Source organism: Saccostrea cucullata, unplaced genomic scaffold (genome assembly GCF_032062105.1).
Source record: "Saccostrea cucullata isolate Sc308-1 unplaced genomic scaffold, CSIRO_AGI_Scuc_v1 ctg9500, whole genome shotgun sequence".
Classification (NCBI taxonomy): domain Eukaryota; kingdom Metazoa; phylum Mollusca; class Bivalvia; order Ostreida; family Ostreidae; genus Saccostrea; species Saccostrea cuccullata.
This window is the reverse complement of record NW_026925161.1, coordinates 1-17,807: the sequence shown is the minus strand read 5'-3', so window position 1 is coordinate 17,807 and position 17,807 is coordinate 1. Positions and strand designations below refer to the sequence as shown.

Genomic DNA, 17,807 nt, shown 5'->3' with positions numbered 1-17,807 from the left:
TTTTCTATGTAAAACTTGGATTCCATATTGTGGCCCCTCCCTACCCCTGTGGGTCATGATTTTTACAATTTAGAATCTACACTTCCCAGAATCCTTCCACATAAGTTTCAGTTTTTCTGGCCCTGTGGTTCTTAAGAATAAGATTTCTTAATGACCACACCCTATTTTAGTATTTTCTTGATTATCTCCCCTTGGAAGGGGACTTGGTCCTTTATTTTAACAATTTAAATTCCCTTCACCCAAGGATGCTTTGTTCAAAGTTTGATTAAAATCGGCCCAGTGGTTCTTGAGAAGAAGTTGAAAAAGTGAAAAGTTAACAGACGGACAGACAAACGGACGGACGACGGACAATGGGTGATCAGAAAAGCTCACTTGAGCTTTCAGCTCAGGTGAGCTAAAAACTATACAGCCAAGCAATAACAGCTTTTGTAATAGGATAATTTATAAATACAGCTGCAAGTCAAAAAGTGGAGAACAAAAAACATTAAGGTTATGCATGGTTTATTACCCTTTTATACTAAAATATTCTCCTCCTTTTCCAGTTGTTACAGCAAAAGCCGAGATGTCGTAGCTAGACTCTAATACTCTATAGCGACTAAACCAGTTCGTCTTTGTTGACCCTGTTGCGTTAAAAACAAAGTACTGTGCCTCGGTGCCCCCAGCGTAGTAGGACACTCTTATCTGAAAAAGATCCTTAATAAATCCTTTTTTCTACAGGCTTGGTAAATGTTGTCTTCAATTCTTTGTTTAAATAAATTATTTTAATTAATCATAATAAGTGACGATATGTAATTCTGCTTTACAAGATACATGTGCAGTTTTTTATGCTTATTTCCTTTAAGAACCCTCTCTACACTGCATACTAAAAAGTTCTCATTCTAAGGTATTTTTCTACAGTTAGAGTAATCTGCCCTTAGATCTAAATTCTAAAAAATAGAAATTTACAATATATTACTCAATTTGTAATCAGTCTTAATATTCTTCACATTTTAAAAGACCAAGATAAATTAACTGAACATGTTATTTACATGCATTTTCTCTATTGAAGTAATTACCAGTGATTTCTTTTCAGTACTACTGTGTTGTCTTTGAACAGTTTTCCCGGGGATAAATACCACGCACCATACTGTGAAAATTTAATACATTAGCTCAATATTAACTCCTTTATACAATATTTTTCTCAGTGTCCCAAAAAAAATTGCACTGGTGTAGAGAGGGTCCTTAATTAAATCTTTTGTTTACACAGGAATGTACCTTATATATATCATTACTTTGCCAGTTATTAAACACCTCGGATTTATAGTGGTCTAGGACCTGATTGGTCAGTTGTTGGGCTGCAAGATTGTTTATGTTACGAGTGTTGTCAGAAGTAAATAATTCGTATGCCCCAAACGGTCCTCCTGTCACCGCCTTGTACACCAGTTCCCACCAGGAATGGACAGCACCTGGAAACAGACCGTCACTCCAATTATCAGGAACCACGCTTTAAGGACATACTTAAGGACAAAATTGTCTTCTCCCAATTCTAATTCTAATACTTAAACGGACTATGTGCTATAATTTAATGTCTATTTATGTTATTGTATAGTTCTTCATAAACACGTTTGGATATACAAAATATATAGATTTGTTTGATATTTTTTGTATGTTGTTCCTTAAATTATACCAGAATTTCATCAATCCATTTCCTGGGAGGAGGAATGGGCCATAATGGTGGATCAAAGTTTTTTCAAAGGAATCTTTTAAAATCTTCCTTTCAAGAACGACAAAGCCGTGATTGTTTATATTTATATGGAAGCATTTTCAGGTAGTGTAGATTAAAAGATATTAAAACCATCCCCGCCTCCCCTAGAGGGTACAATGGGTGATAATCTTTTTATATTGAAAAAAAAAATCTTTAAAACTCTTCACAAGAACAACAAAGCAATGACTGATCTTAATAATATAAAAGCATCCTTATAAGAAGTGTAAAATGTAGATTCAGGTTTTTTCAAATCATTTGCATTCCCCTCCACCACCATCACCATTTTTTTAGTTAAACTTATCAATACGGAATTGATTTTTGCTTTTTTCATGCCAAAGGGCTCAGGTGAGCAATGTGGCCCATGGACCTCTTGTTCGTGATGCAATACATGTATACATGTACCATTAACATTATCACCTGCATGCTAAGTTTATCGAGCCCCAGTTACTTTCATAATTTTTTGTACATAAATTAAATATTTGAGCTTTTTGACATGATTTTTTTTCGTCATTATCTTTATATTTCATCTAAAAATATATTATCGAAAAAGGCACTTGAGGATCGTAGACTGTAGAATTATATTTCAATACAACTTTCAATGAGTTTATATATATATATATATATATATATATATATATATATATATATATATATATATATATATATATATATATATATATATATATATATATATATATATATATATATATGTATGTGTTTGGTAACATAATGTTTACATTGGTATTATTAGGTCTTTCCACCTTTCTGTGGAAAGACCTCTTGAAATGCTTCTGTTTTTAGGTCTTTCCACCTTTCTGTGGAAAGACCTCATGAAATGCTTCTGTTTATTAGGTCTTTCCACCTTTCTGTGGAAAGACCTATTGATTTCCTTCTGTTTCTTTTTTTCCTTTTTCTTATTATTTTTTATTATTTTTCCGCCGTGTGATTTTGAGTTTCAAGATTTATCGTAAAGATTTTCAATTCATAAGAATGTACTCCGTAAAAGATTTTCGCAGTTGACCCTGCGTATATAAACTACGACCCCTTTCGGAGTTATTACCCCTTTCGCAAAAAAGCTTGTTATCGCTACTCCTCCGAAACCATAAACCGTAGAGAAATGAAACCTTCACTAATGTCTTCGACTAATTTAGTAGACACTTCATTGATTCATTGCGAAAGTATTCATTGACCCCTTCAATAAGTTATTGCCCCTGGAAGTTTTAGAATTTTACAAATAATTAAAAATTTTCAAAACGAGAAGACGTAGAGACATGGGACCAAATGCATAAGATTCATTGACCTTTGGTCTTGAAATTTATGGAAAGGTCAAAGGTCAAGGTCATTCCAAAACTGAGAAATTTAGCTCTTTTTATATCTCTTTTGTCTTTTAACATATACTTAATGTCTATGCATCATTAATATGTACTTTTAAAACAGTTTCAAAGATTTTATTCTTGTCCCCTAACATGAACCAATTTAAAAGTTATTGCCCCTTGTGCGAAAAACCTTGTTATCGCTACTCCTCTGAAACTTTAGACCGTAGAGACACCAAACCTTCACTAATGTCTTAAGGGTCTTTAGACCTAACTTCACTGTAGAGGTGCAAAAGAATCTGATGACCCCTTGTATGAGTTATTGCCCTTTAACTTCTTTATACTTACTATTAAACCTTGTATCTTGAAAACTATAAATGGTAGAAGCATGGGGCCAACTGCATTGAGACTCATGACCTTTGACCTGGAATATTTTGTCAAGGTCAAAGGTCAAGGTCATTGCAAAAATGAGAAATTAAGCTCTTTTTATATATCCTTTGTCTTTTAACATATGCAATCAGTCTTTGCATCATTAATATGTACACTTAAAACTATTTCAAAGATTTCATTCTTGTTCCCCAAGATAGACTCTATCAAAAGTTATTGCCCCTTATGTGAAAAACACTGTTATCACTACCACTTTCAAAACCGTAGACCGTAGAGGCATGAAACCTTCACTAATATCTTAAGGGTCTTTAGGCACATCTTCATTGTATAAGTACTAAAGGATCTCATGACCCCTTATATGAGTTATTGCCCTTTAACTTCTTTATACTTACTATTAAACCTTATATCTTGAAAACTATAAATGGTAGAAGCATGGGGTTAATTGCAATGTGTCCCTTGACCTTTGACCTTGAAAATTTTTTCAAGGTCAAAGGTCAAGGTCATTTCAAAATTTTTTTTTTTTTTACATTTTCATTTTTTTTTCAAGCCATTTCCCTTAAAATTAAATTTAGAGTGTAAAATATAAAACTATAAGAAATTTAAAAAGGTGGAAAGACCTCTTATTGTTCTATGAACAATAAGTCTCCTAGTTATTATTATTATTATTCCGCTATGGACTTTTGAACCGAAAGACTTATCGAAAAACTTTTTAGTTCATGATATTGGATATCAAAAGTTATTTCGAAAAACAACCCAACGTATATGACCTATGACCCCTTACGGAGTTCTTGCCCCTTTTATGTAAAACCTTGTTATCGCTACTCCTTCGAAACCGTAAACCGTAGAAATATGAAACCTTCACTAAAGTCTTCGACTAATTGAGAGCACTCTGGAATCTATTCATTGCGAAAGTCTTCGGTGACCCCTTCAATGAATTATTGCCCCTGAAACTTTTTGAATTTTACAAATAACTAAAAATTTTCAAAACGAGAAGTGATAGAGACATGGGACCAACTGCATAAGATTTATTGACCTTTGGTCATGAAATTATTGCAAAGGTCAAAGGTCAAGGTCATTCCAAAATTGAGAAATTAAGCTCTTTTTATATCTTTTTTGTAGCTTAGCATATACAAACTGTCTTAGCATCATTAATATGCACTCTTAAAACTATTTAAAAGGTAAAATTTGTATTCCGTAAGATTGACCCCATTAAAAGTTATTGCCCTTTGTGCGAAAAACCTTGTTATTGCTACTACTTCGAAACCATAAACCGTAGAAATATGAAACCTTCACTAAAGTCTTTGACTAATTGAGAAGACTCTGGAATCTATTCATTGTGAAAGTCTTCGGTGACCCCTTCAATGAGTTATTGCCCCTGAAACTTTTTGAATTTTACATATAATTAAAAATTTTCAAAACGAGAAGGTGTAGAGACATGCGCCCAACTGCATAAGATTCATTGACCTTTGAGCTTAAAATTCATGTAAAGGTCAAAGGTCAAGGTCATTCCAAAACTGAGAAATTTAGTTCTTTTTATATCTCTTTTGTCTTTCAACATATGCTTAATGTCTATGCATCATTAATATGTACTCTTAAAACTGTTTCAAAGATTTCATTCTTGTCCCTTAAGATTGACCCTATTAAAAGTTATTGCCCCTTGTGCAAAAAACATTTTATTTACTATTGCTCCAAAACCGTAAACCGAAAAGACATGAAAACTTCTCTAATGTCTGATGGGATTTTAGGCAAAACTTTTATGTTCAAGCGCAATAGGATCTGGTGACTCCTTGAATGAGTTACTGCCCTTTAATGCTTTTGTGCTTACTATTCAACCTTATAACTTGAAAACTATAAGTCATAGAGACATGAGGTTAATTAAAATGTGACCCTTGACCTTTGACCTTGAATATGATTTGAAGGTCAAAGGTCAAGGTCACCTGAAAAATTTAAAATTTTTATTTTTTTCTTCTTTTAAGCCATTCCTGGTTTCTTTTTTATGAAATTTAATCTTAAAGAGATAAATTATAAATGAAATTGAAATTCAGAAGGTGGAAAGACCTCTTATTGTTCTTTGAACAATAAGTCTCCTAGTTTATTTTATTTCTTACCTTATGTTTTGACACCGTAAGACTTATCGAAAAACTTTATAGTTCATGATACTGGATATTCAAAGTTATTCCGAAAAATGACCCCCCATGTTTTAACTTAGATCCCTTATGCAGTTATTGCCCCTTTCACCGAAAAGCTTGTTATCGCTACTCCTCCGAAACCGTAAACCGTAGAGATATAAAACCTTCACCATTGTCTTCAACTAATTAAGGAGACTTTTCAATCTATTCATTGCGAAAGTTTTCTTTGACCCCTTCAATGAGTAACTGCCCCTGAAAGTTTATAAATTTTACTAAAAATTAAAAATTTTCAAAACGAAAAGTCTTAGAGACATGAAACCAACTGCATAACATTCAATGACCTTTTCCCTTCAAATTCATTTCAAGGTCAAAGGTCAAGGTCATTCCAATTATGAGAAATAAATTTCTCTTAATAGCTCTTATGTCCTTAAACATATGCGATCTATCTTATGTCTTTAATATGTACTTTTGAAACTCTTTAGAAGATATAAATCTTGGCCCCTAAGATTGAGCCTTTTAAAAGTTGTTGCCCCTTGTGCTAAAAACCCTTGTTATCGCTACTCCTCTAAAACCGTAAACCGTAAAGGTATGAAACCTTCACCAATGGCTTTGCCTAATTATGGAGACTCTTCAATCTATTCATTGCGAAAGCATTCGGTGACCCCTTCAATGAGTTATTGCCCCTGAAACGTTTTGAATATTACAAATAATTAAAATTTTTTAAAACGAGAAGTGATAGAGACATGGGACCAACTGCATAAGATTCATTGAGCTTTGAGCTTAAAATTCATGTTAAGGTCAAAGGTCAAGGTCATTCCAAAATTGAGAAATTAAGCTCTTTTTATATCTTTTTTGTCTCTGAACATATACAAACTGTCTTAGCATCATTAATATGTACTCTTAAAACTATTTTAAAGATTCAATTCATATTCCGTAAGATTGACCCTATTAAAAGTTATTGCCCCTTTCGCAAGAAATGCTTGTTATCGCTACTCCTTCGAAACCGTAAACTGTAGAAATATGAAACTTTCACTAAAGTCTTCGACTCATTGAGAGGACTCTGGAATCTATTCATTGCGAAAGTATCCGGTGACTCCTTCAATGAGTTATTGCCCCTGAAACTTTTTGAATTGTACAAATAATTAAAAATTTTCAAAACGAGAAGTGATAGAGACATGGGACCAACTGCATAAGATTCATTGAGCCTTGAGCTTAACATTCATGTAAAGGTCAAAGGTCAAGGTCATTTCGAAATTGAGAAATTAAGCTCTTTTTATATCTTTTTTGTCTCTTAACATATACAAACTGTCTTAGCATCATTAATATGTACTCTTAAAACTATCTTAAAGATTCAATTTGTATTCCGTAAGATTGACCCTATTAAAAGTTATCGCCCTTTGTGCGGTAAACCTTGTTATCGCTACTACTTCGAAACCGTAAACCGTAGAAATATGAAACCTTCACTAAAGTCTTTGACTAATTGAGAGGGTTCTGGAATCTATTCCTTGTGAAAGTATTTGGTGACTCCTTCAATGAGATATTGCCCTTGAAAGTCTCTGAATTTTAGAAATATTTAAAAATTTTCAAAACGAGAAGGTATAGAGACATAAGCCCAACTGCATAAGATTCTTTGACCTTTGAGCTTAAAATTCATGTAAAGGTCAAAGGTCAAGGTCATTTCAAAACTGAGAAATTTAGCTCTTTTTATATCTCTTTTTTCTTTCAACGTATGCTTAACGTCTATGCATCATTAATATGTACTTTTAAAACTGTGTCTTAAATTTCATTCTCGTCCCTTAAGATTGACCCTATAAAAAATTATTGCCCCTTGTACGAAAAACATTTTTATTGCTATTGCTCCAAAACCGTAAACCGCAAAGATATGAAACCTTCTTTAATGTCTTATATGACTTTAGGCAAAACTTTTATGTTCAAGTGCAAAAGGATCTGGTGACTCCTTGATTGAGTTACTGCCCTTAAATGCTTTTGTGCTTACTATTTAACCTTATAACTTTAAAACTATAAGTCATAGAAACATGGGGTTAATTACAATGTGACCCTTGACCTTTGACCTTGAATATGACTTGAAGGTCAAAAGTCAAGGTCACCTAAAAAAAAGATTATTATCATTTTTTTTCTTCTTTTAAGCCATTCCTGGTTTCTTTTTTTATGAAATTTAATTTTAAATAGATAAATATTAAATGAAATTGAAATTAAAAAGGTGGAAAGACCTCTTATTGTTCTGTGAACAATAAGTCTCCTAGTTTTCTATTTAGTATGCATTTCAATAAAATATAAAGGGGACTTTTCTTCAATATTTTCTTTAGATTAAGTCAAATGAACATTCAATGCGTGTACATATTTGCTTTTAATTACTAAACCATTGTGTAAATATTGAAACTGAGTATGTCACTTATTGATGTCTCAATACCAAAGTTAAAACAAGTCCAACATTGTTTCAAGGTAGGCCTATTTAAATTCGTGTTTGAAATATTTACAACCCTAGGAAATGAAATACCAGATATTTTAATTTTTAAAGCAGTATTATTTTCGATCTTTCAATATATTTTTGTATCATTTGCTCTTTCTTCACTATAAAATAAAAACATGCAGCAAATTTTACTACTGACAGTAATATAAATCTACATCCTACAATGTTTCTCATATCCCGAAAAATTGCTGTGGAGCTTACTATCTACATAAATTTATAAGTTATATGTTCATTATTCTTATAACAAAATATAGAACAGAATTAAGTAATTCTTCTGATATTTTTACTTTTGTATATTCAGTGCATCTAAATTGAAATTTCCATTTAAAACATACCATTTCATAAATAATTGGTGGATAAATACGTCAAAAAATTACTCAGATATTACTCAATGTCTACTTTCTCTGGTATTTGAAATAGGATTCACGAAAGTTTAAGAAGCTGCTTACACTTCGAAGAAAACACCTAGACACTTGGAATAAACTATTTATATAACTTATAAACTAGGAGCTTTACATTAGAAATATGAAATGTAACATTGATATTATCATTTTACATGTAATCATCTGTCCTCTTGGCAATACACATGTTTAAAACGGAAGAGAAAGCAAATTCGATATGCATAAGATACTCTAAATTTTTTTCCAGAATGCATATGAAATCTTATTTAATATGGAATAGTTCTATAACCCCCAACATTACAAGAAATCTTTACAATTAATAATTGATATAAAAGTAAAAATAAATATAATATATTTCCTTTTATCCCATTTTCACATGCAATTGGTGTTGTTTTTTTTTAATCTGATCGTTTTGCAAGAGCTAGTTCTGAGAATAATCAATTTTGAATCTAATACAGACAATTCACAAATTCTTTTATCGTTATAATGACCACATTGCTATTCCTTTTTCTTACGCTATTCATAAAATTTGCTTTAATTACGTTTTATACATTTATTACCTAGAAATATATATATATATATATATATATTTACTGCTTAATTTTCCATGAGTCACAAAACCATCGACTTGATTTTGGATATGGTATTTGTCATATTGAAGAACTTACCCAAAGAACTCAAAAGTATCATGATCTGCAATCTCATGTCTGTTCACCACCTGTATCCAAATCCTTAATAAAGTTAAGAACTTAAGTCGCAGTATATTGCAAACAATTACATGCTGTGCCTAAAATTTGTGATGTGTACATGCAAGATCGATTGAAATGAATTCAATACCATAAACGATATATTTAATTTGCACTTGGGCAATATTAATTTGTGTAGCTGTAAGCAGTTTGTTTAGCAAATTAAGATCCCCTTCTTTCCAAAAAAAAAGTCTGCCCTTACTCTATGACGCCACAATTTTTTGTTAAATTATTCTGAAGTCGATCTACTTTACATTGGTTATGTGTCAAAAACCTTTTGTCTGCCTTCGTTAATATATAATGAAGTTCTTATTAAGTGCCACGCCTCCATTTTTATGGTAATAAAAGAACATCAAAGAAAGAAATACTCCGAACAGTTGGACAAGACCAAATAACGTCTTATGAGACGGTAATAACGTCTTTCGGTTAAACAACGCTATTACTCGCTTAGATTCTTTTATTATTTTTCTGTATGTCATGACCTTCGTCTGTCAGTTTGTCTGTAAAGGGGATCACATTTTCACAAAATTAATATAAAGTGCATTTAGTGAATATTATGCAAAAATGATACAAAAACTAAAAAAAAAGTAGATTAAAAAAGTGAAGTAAATAGACTCTATAAGTACTAAAAATACTGTAGAATACTGACTTATAATAAATTCAAGATTTACATGATTATTCCATACTTCGTATTTTCTAAGACTATAAATCCATAAAATAATACACATTTTTACAAATTTCTTTTTTTAATTGAACAATGGCTCTATAGAGGCCAATGATAATATTAACATACTAGTATTCTAATAATCTTTCATTTTACATCTTAAATGGTTCTTTTTAACCGTGTAATTAACTTATGGGTGAAACAAACATATACTAGTAAGTAAAAGGGCCGAGTGGGGGCACAGTAAAATGAAGCGAATTTACTGTTTTAAAGCAATTTTTCTCACTTAATTGAAAAAAAATGACAAACTCAAGAAATTAAAGGTTGAAATTTTTAATTGTAATTTTAAATAACTGATTTATCAAACGATTTTTCAACTGATAGGTATATTAACGTCGTAAAAGTGTGTTTTTGACGTTATGATAAGTGAAGCTCTAAAAGGTGGGGTAATAAAAATATCATAAAAGAAAAAATAATAAACTTTGAGAATATCTCCTTCACTTTTCTTATAATTTTTATAAATCCTTTGTATCGATCATATTTTGTATCACTCTATAGAAACAACTAGGAAAAATCGTTAATATTTGACATTTTGAGATTTCCCCTCTGGAAAGAAGACGGTAAAATTTTGTTTCCTTGCAAAATATGTACATTATAGTATGACTCATCATTTATTATAGTTTGAGCAAAAAATCTATTGATACAGTATTTCTATAATTTGCTTTAAAGTTCGAAAAATTGGCTTTTTCCTATATACTAGTAATCCTATGGTAAATGTACCTGTATTTCAGCCGTTCCTTCCAGAATACTTGGGCGGTAGATTTTTGATATCCAAACTTGGCATCAATCTAACTAGACTGAACTTGGCATATACATTGAAGTCATGTAATGTAGGATTCAGGAGTGTAAGTTACCGGGGTATATATTGTATAAAAACAAAGAGTTTCTCTATTGTAGTTTTCTCACAATAATACCCAAATCGCCCCCCCCCCTTAATCTACAGTTATTACTTCTACAAAGGAAATACATGTATCAAATTCCCTCTTCGCCTTAGAACTTTTTCACATTTTCATACCTATATTTCACAATTAAGACGATATGAGAACACACCTATAAGATACAAACATTCCCCACGATTAAACGAATTCCAGGTTTTCTTTAATATCATCATGATCATTGACAGCTGCTTTTTTTCAATAAAAATGAAACTATCACAAGTTCGATTTAGTTGATAATATAAAAGTTGCTTAAGTTGCTAATTTGCAAGATCTATGCTGATTTTAGATGAAGACCAGCTTCCAACAATTTGTTGGAGTTCCCATTGGGTGCCATGGCCAATTACACCCCTTTATTAGTAGACTAATATTGAATTAGGTACATGTACCACAGAGTCTGACACATATGTTTCATACTTGGATAATGTACTAAATGAACTAGATGTTAATAGTACTGTACATCACTAAATTTTCGCGACACCTTATTTTCGCGAGATAGTCGTTAACTTTTGATTAGCGAAACAAAATGTTCGCAAATTGTGGTTATTGCTCTGTATAATCTTAAAGAATACTATGAATTGTGGTTATTGCTCTGTATAATCTTAAAGAATACTATTAAACGCGAGAATCAAATTTTCGCGAGTACACTGTCTCGCGTAAATACGCGAAAATAAAGTTCTCGCGAATAAAAAGTGATTTACAGTAAACCAAAAGCAAAGCTTTATGATAAACGTGATGATTTTTCAATTGCCAACTTCCCATACTTACATGTTGCAGCAATATTTATGTCCTTATCACCTGGATATATACAGGGTTTAAAAACTTACGCAACATACCTTACCTACTGATAAATTTTCAAGATATTTACAATTTTAACTTATAGTACCCTCACATTTTCTTAGCTAAACAATCAACATGCGTTACTAGGGGTTTTGAATAGATATCAAATAATGAAATTCTTGCACTATTCAAAGAAAAATATACAAAAATTACTTTACAACATAAATTCAAGATTTTCTTTTCATTTAAATTTGATTTAGTAGAGGTGTACAACACAATATATAGACTTTAAAAGTATTGCATGGAACTCCTTAACTCCAGGGATGAAGCCAATAAAGTTCAATCCATGTTGCGTATGTCCTAAAATTTCTTAATTGATTTGATACATAATAGCATGCTCTACGTATGAACAATTTCTAAAACAAGGTAAGTTATTGACAAACAAATTGATGAATCAAGAATATCAACAGTCTGGTTAAAAGTTATCATTTTGAAAGTTTAATAGTCAATACAATAACCTTGTCAGCAAATTCAATTTATCAATAAGATAAATGCTGACTAACGTTTTTTCATACTTATTATATCCAATAAATACACTCTGAATGGTCGACGGATTTTTCTCGTTTTTTCCCGATCATGACAAGGAGCACACGGCGGGTGTGACCGGTCGGCAGGGGATGCTCACTCCTCCATGGCACCTGATCCCACCTCTGATGTTTTTGAGGTCCGTGTTTGCTCTGCTCCTATTTTGTTTTGTTTAATGGACTTTAGAGCTCATATGAATACCGTTCGTTATCTCCATATATTCGTTAAAAAACTTAAAACTATTCACTCATCCAGAACATGTACATTGTATATCAAATCCAGCATCTGAAGCAAGGTTGAGAGTGTTCTTCCCTCATTCCCTTGGTGTACATTATCATTCCGCAAATTTGGTTCAGGTATGCCTTGTCGTTTCTTGGTAAAAGATCAGCTCCAAAACTTTAAATATGTTCACTTATAAGGAAAATGTAGGTCACATCCAGCATCAGAAGCAATTAAGTCAATTACTGTTTATTCTTAGATGTATCATCATGTTAACTTATGGGGCTTATGATTACTTGGAAGCAAGTCAATTAATGTACATCTTTTGATGCATCATCCACGTAAATTAGGTTCGGACGGGTCTTACAGTCACTTAGAATTCGAAATAAGACCTACTCTAAAAACTTTTACCCGTTCACTCATCCGGAAAATGTATCATGTCAGATCCAGTATCAGAAGCAAGTCCATTAGTGTGCATCCTTAGACGTATCACCCATGTAAGTTTGACCAACATATATAGGGGTTATAAATATTTTAGAATGAATCTGCTCCAAAAAAACTTTAACCTCTGTTCACTCATCCGGAAAATGTCAGTCAGATCCACCTTAAATCTTAACATGAGACGCCGACACCAACGCCTTGGGTATATATCACATAAAGCTGCGATGAAATACCATGGGCGTCGCAAGCAAATTGAAAGGGGGGCTAATCAAAAGTGGGGGGCTAAACTTACAAAAAAGCTGGCTGAATCTGACCTACATTTTCTGGATGAGTGAAAAGGCTAGTTTTTATGCAGGTTTCATTTCCGGTCAGCAGGGGATGCTCACTCCTCCATGGCACCTGATCCCACCTCTGATGTTTCGGAGGTCCGTGTTTGCTCTGCTCCTATTTTGTATTGTTTTATGGACTTTGATATTGAATACTGTTCGTTATTTTTCATACCCTCCCTTCCAAGTAACTATGAGCCCTATGTTGAGCAACTTGCATGGATGATACATCGTAGGATTCACACTAATGGACTGCTTCGGATGCTGAATTCGACATACATTTTCCAGATAATCGACCGAGTAAAAGTTTATAAGGCTTATATAAGTCAAACTTGCACAAATGATGAATCAAGGGATGAAAATTCTTAAACTTGTTTCAGATGCTGGATTTTAATTACGTTTTTTGACGAAGAACTGAGTTGAAGTTTTTATATAGATCTAAGTATCAGATCAAAATTGCATAAATTTTGCATTCTTGGATGTACGTGTACACTTTTTGTTGGTTAATTGTGTGACTTTGCCTTACTTAAACACAACATTCGTTGAGGTGAGCTCTGTAATCTCTGATTACCTATGTTTAATTATACCCCCCGCTTGAAAAGTGGGAGGGTATATAGTAATCGGTATGTCCGTCCATCTGTCTGTTACGCTTTGGGGTACCCATCTCTTATCCGCAACTCCTCTCATACCACTGAATGAAGTTTGATGAGACTTTCACAGAATCTTTATTACATATTGCCATTGTTCACCTAATATTTTTATTTTTTGATCGGACACGTATTTTGAATTTTCCAGAGCAAAACATTGACACTTCTATTTTTTTCTATAATATTGAAGGGTATATACCCATCTCTTATCCGTATCTCCTCCTTTACCGCTGAATAAAATTTTTTTTAATGATACTTTCACAGATTTTTTATTACATAATGCCATTGTTCACCTCCTGTTTTACTTTTTAACCTAACACTTATTTCGGGCCTCCAAAAGAAAAACAATGACTTTGTCATTATAATCATGTGGAATGCAGAGGGGAGGGGGGAGTAGTATAAGCGGCCTAGATGGGCGTGTCAACTGAGTGTACTTTTGGCCCTGGGGGAGGGGGGGGTCAACTGAGGGCACTTTTGGCCCTGGGGGATAGGTGGGTCAAGGGAGTGCAGGTTGGGGATCTGGGGGATAGGGGGTCAACTCAGTACAGGGCCCCTAGGGGCTAGGGGGTTCAATTCAGTACATAGCCCTAAATACGGCGCTTACACTGTATATAGTTTTTTTTACTATACGCTGCAACTACGATTCACAACGCTGCTACTACGATTTGGCAGCGACTCAAGAATGTGATTATGACGTCACGTTTTCATTCACAGTCAAAGCTCAGCCAGCCGGTTCAAACTGGATTTTCTGAAAACAATAACACACAAGACAGACAATAACAGATTTTTATTCAGAATCAAAATACATACAGAATTTTTCTCTTGTGGGTGCTGGCTGGAATCTCCTCTATTTTTTTTCCTTTTCACGGTGTAGTACCTAAACGGCTGCTATCGGAATAAAACCGCGTTCAATGTTGCTATTCGAAAATTGTGCGGCTGCTAGCAGAAATAAATATGTTGAAAACTCTTAGAACAAGTTGTAAAACAGTGAAATTATGACCCCAAATCAAGATAGTCTCTGAAAAGTCCGGGTGCACGGAACAAGTAAGGTATTTCTATAGATGTTGTCATGTGTAATTTGCAGAATAGCCCTCTAATAATTTAGAATTAGTAAAATTTCCGAAGCCTGTACCAAATCTTAAGTCAATAAATACACAGTTTTCATGCTTTTTTATATCATCTATTATTCAGATTGTGGGTATTTTGGTATTTGAAGATGCGTCAATCTATAATAATACTGGAAATAATTTTAAAAAATTGAATAGTGTATTTTAAAAGAAATTTTTGGATAAAACACGATTTTTTAAAGTTACGGTTGCTATCAGAGTCTTAGCATATATTGCACCGGTTAATAACTGAAAACATCGCATCGGCTGCTACTTGAAAATTTTCCTTATTAACAGAGATATGAAACAAACTTATGGCAGCAAATGTCTAAAATATACATTTTAAATATCACAATTTGCATGTGAAATAAGATGTCTATATATGTAGTTGACTTTTACCATCTTAACTCAGGGGTGTAACTTCGATTTTGAAAGGGGGGGGGGTGCAGAAAAATTCAAATCTAGTTTTAAAAAGGCTGACATGGAAAAAAAGGAAAATTGTCAAACTTCTTTCAGTATAATTTTTTTCTCACGCGCTACCGCCTACCCTTCTTTGACTATACTGCAATAAAAAAGGAGGACTTCAATGAAAATTTTCAATATAGTAAAAGTTATGCTTGGCAGAAAATCAACAGGCCTTTCAATGAACATTTTAGAAAGTAAAGGTTATGCTTGGAACAAAATGTGGAGGGGGCGCGTCTGTAACTCTAATTTATCGTCTTTTTGCAAAGTAGAGCTGATCTTCGAAAAAAATTGCTAAACAAATAAAAAGAAAGCTTCACGAAATGACCCGTAAATCAATTTGAAATAGCATATAATATATATTTACAATCAATCACAATCATTTCTTTAAAACCTTTCTTAAGTTAGAGTTTTTGGGGATTTTTGTAGCCTACATGTATACTTAGATATGTATAATATCTAGTAAAGTTAAAGTATAAGCTTTGTCAAATATTTCTAATTCCATATTTCTTTTTCGAGGAACGGTGATGCATTGGTTCGTTGAACGACTAACATGCAATATTTAAAACATCACCGCCACCCCCACCCCCTCGCCCCATTAGGCTTTTAAGAGTTCTTTAAATTTCACCCTTTAAATTATATAGGTAAGAAAAGACAAGCCCCCCCCCCCCCCCGCCACGAAAGAAAGCGTGGTTTTTACATTAATGTTTTCCACTTCTTTTTACTGTCGAATTTCTTGTAAATTGACTTAATATATTTTCATTAAAATTTGTACTTGAGTAATTATCGACGTTGGACAGCAAAACTTTATAACTTTATGTGAGCTTTATTCATTTTTCAATTCATATTTTTTTTTAAAAATCAGATATAGAGATTGCTAATTTGTAGGTTTATGTTTGGATTTGTAGAGGTGGGTTGCGTAAATATTTGAGACAAATAATCTCTCGTGGTTTGTGAATCGATAATTATGATTTTTTAAAATTCCAAATCGTGAATTTAATCAATCTGGCATAATAACATAGCTGGAATATAATAAATTGAATGGTCACATGATTTAAGGGCTAAGACAAAACAGTTGTGTGTGTGTGCATGTGCCATAGACGTCGGAAGCAAATTGAAAGATGGGGGGGGGGGCTACACCTGGTCCAATGAAAAAAAGATTAGCCCAAGTTTTAAGTGCCTATATTATGTCTTTATCTTTGCAAAAAAAAAAATGGGAAGGCTTAGCCTCCCCCTGTTCCAAAGCCTATGTGTACAGGGTAAATATGTATACCGGTACATACAAACTCCACTACAACATACATAGTACATATAAATATACGATTAATTTGTCATTATATGATCGAAAGTAACATACACGACAAGTCAATCATTAAGAAAGAATATACGGTATATATATAGTTTTCTTAAGGAACTATAATTGCATAACATATGTAAATTGAAGATGTGATTTCATGAAATTTGAAAACTTAAACCTATTCAAATAGTAACCGGTGCCTTTGTCTAATAGTAGCCGTAACACAAGATTCTTTTAATAAAAACGCTCTAGCTTGTAAGAAACCGATGAAAGCGGACAATGATATAAAATAACCAATAATATTTACAAATACACAACGAACTGTCGATTCATTTTTATCAAATATCTAAAAGTTTTGACGCAATTTTAATATATTTCTTACGTGCATGTAAATGTGTCCAACGCTTTCGACAGTTTTCGTCTTATATATCGCCAATCCTTCAATTCATTAAAATTCTAAATATACATGTTAGTTTTAAAATGTATGTAACGTTCCGTAAGGGTGAAATACCAAGCAGCTAAACTTTAATAATTGAATTATTGACCATTTTGTTGAGCCAGCGAAGAAAATACTTACAATTTCGTCCATTTTTTCCACTAGCAACCGCTCAATTTTCAGATAGCAGTAACGAACGCGCAATTTTTTCTGATAGCAACCGTTTAGGTACTACACCGTGCTTTTTGTACTTCTTTTACTAACTGGTCTGTCTCCCTTGCTAAATTACTAATTTCTGTCAGCACTTCTTTCTGTTTATTTAGGATACGGCATATCAAACAGTCTGGCGTAGTTACCTCTTGTGGGTGCTGGCGGGACTCTTCTTTCTTTTTCTCCTGGTCTGCCTCCCTTCCTAGATCACGAATCTCTTTCAGCACTTCTTTCATTACCTGCATAACAATGTTCATATCTCCTAAGATACCGCATATCAAACTTCTTTCATCTAAGTGCATAAGATCCTGTGTTTCTGGTACGGTCTCCTTTGTATTTTCCTCTGACATATTTTTTTTTTACCTCTATCAAGTTCAGAATGCCAGTCAAGTGAGATCCTAAATTTTCAGCTATGGGTTTTTTTTACC

At 32.9% G+C, this 17,807-nt stretch overlaps 1 protein-coding gene across 1 annotated transcript; it reads right to left on the bottom strand.

The window, feature by feature from the left end:
* Positions 1 to 470: 470 nt before the first annotated feature.
* Positions 471 to 17,729, bottom strand: LOC134268212 (uncharacterized). Its single transcript, XM_062750400.1, has 3 exons — positions 17,434 to 17,729; positions 1,255 to 1,483; positions 471 to 681 (listed from the first exon to the last, which is right to left on the bottom strand). The coding sequence occupies exons 1-3, from the start codon at positions 17,727 to 17,729 to the stop codon at positions 505 to 507; spliced, it is 702 nt and encodes a 233-aa protein (XP_062606384.1). The 3' UTR covers positions 471 to 504.
* Between the last annotated feature and the right edge of the window lie 78 nt (positions 17,730 to 17,807).

Bases quoted from the DNA above. Each gene is read 5' to 3' on its own strand.
- LOC134268212 (XM_062750400.1), bottom strand. From the start codon at position 17,729: ATGTCAGAGGAAAATACAAAGGAGACCGTACCAGAAACACAGGATCTT. The intron at 1,484-17,433 runs GTTAGTAAAAGA...ATGTCCTTAAAG, and splicing joins TTAGCAAGGGAGACAGACCA to CGTGGTTCCTGATAATTGGA. The intron at 682-1,254 runs GTACATTCCTGT...GATCTTTTTCAG, and splicing joins AAAGTAATGATATATATAAG to ATAAGAGTGTCCTACTACGC.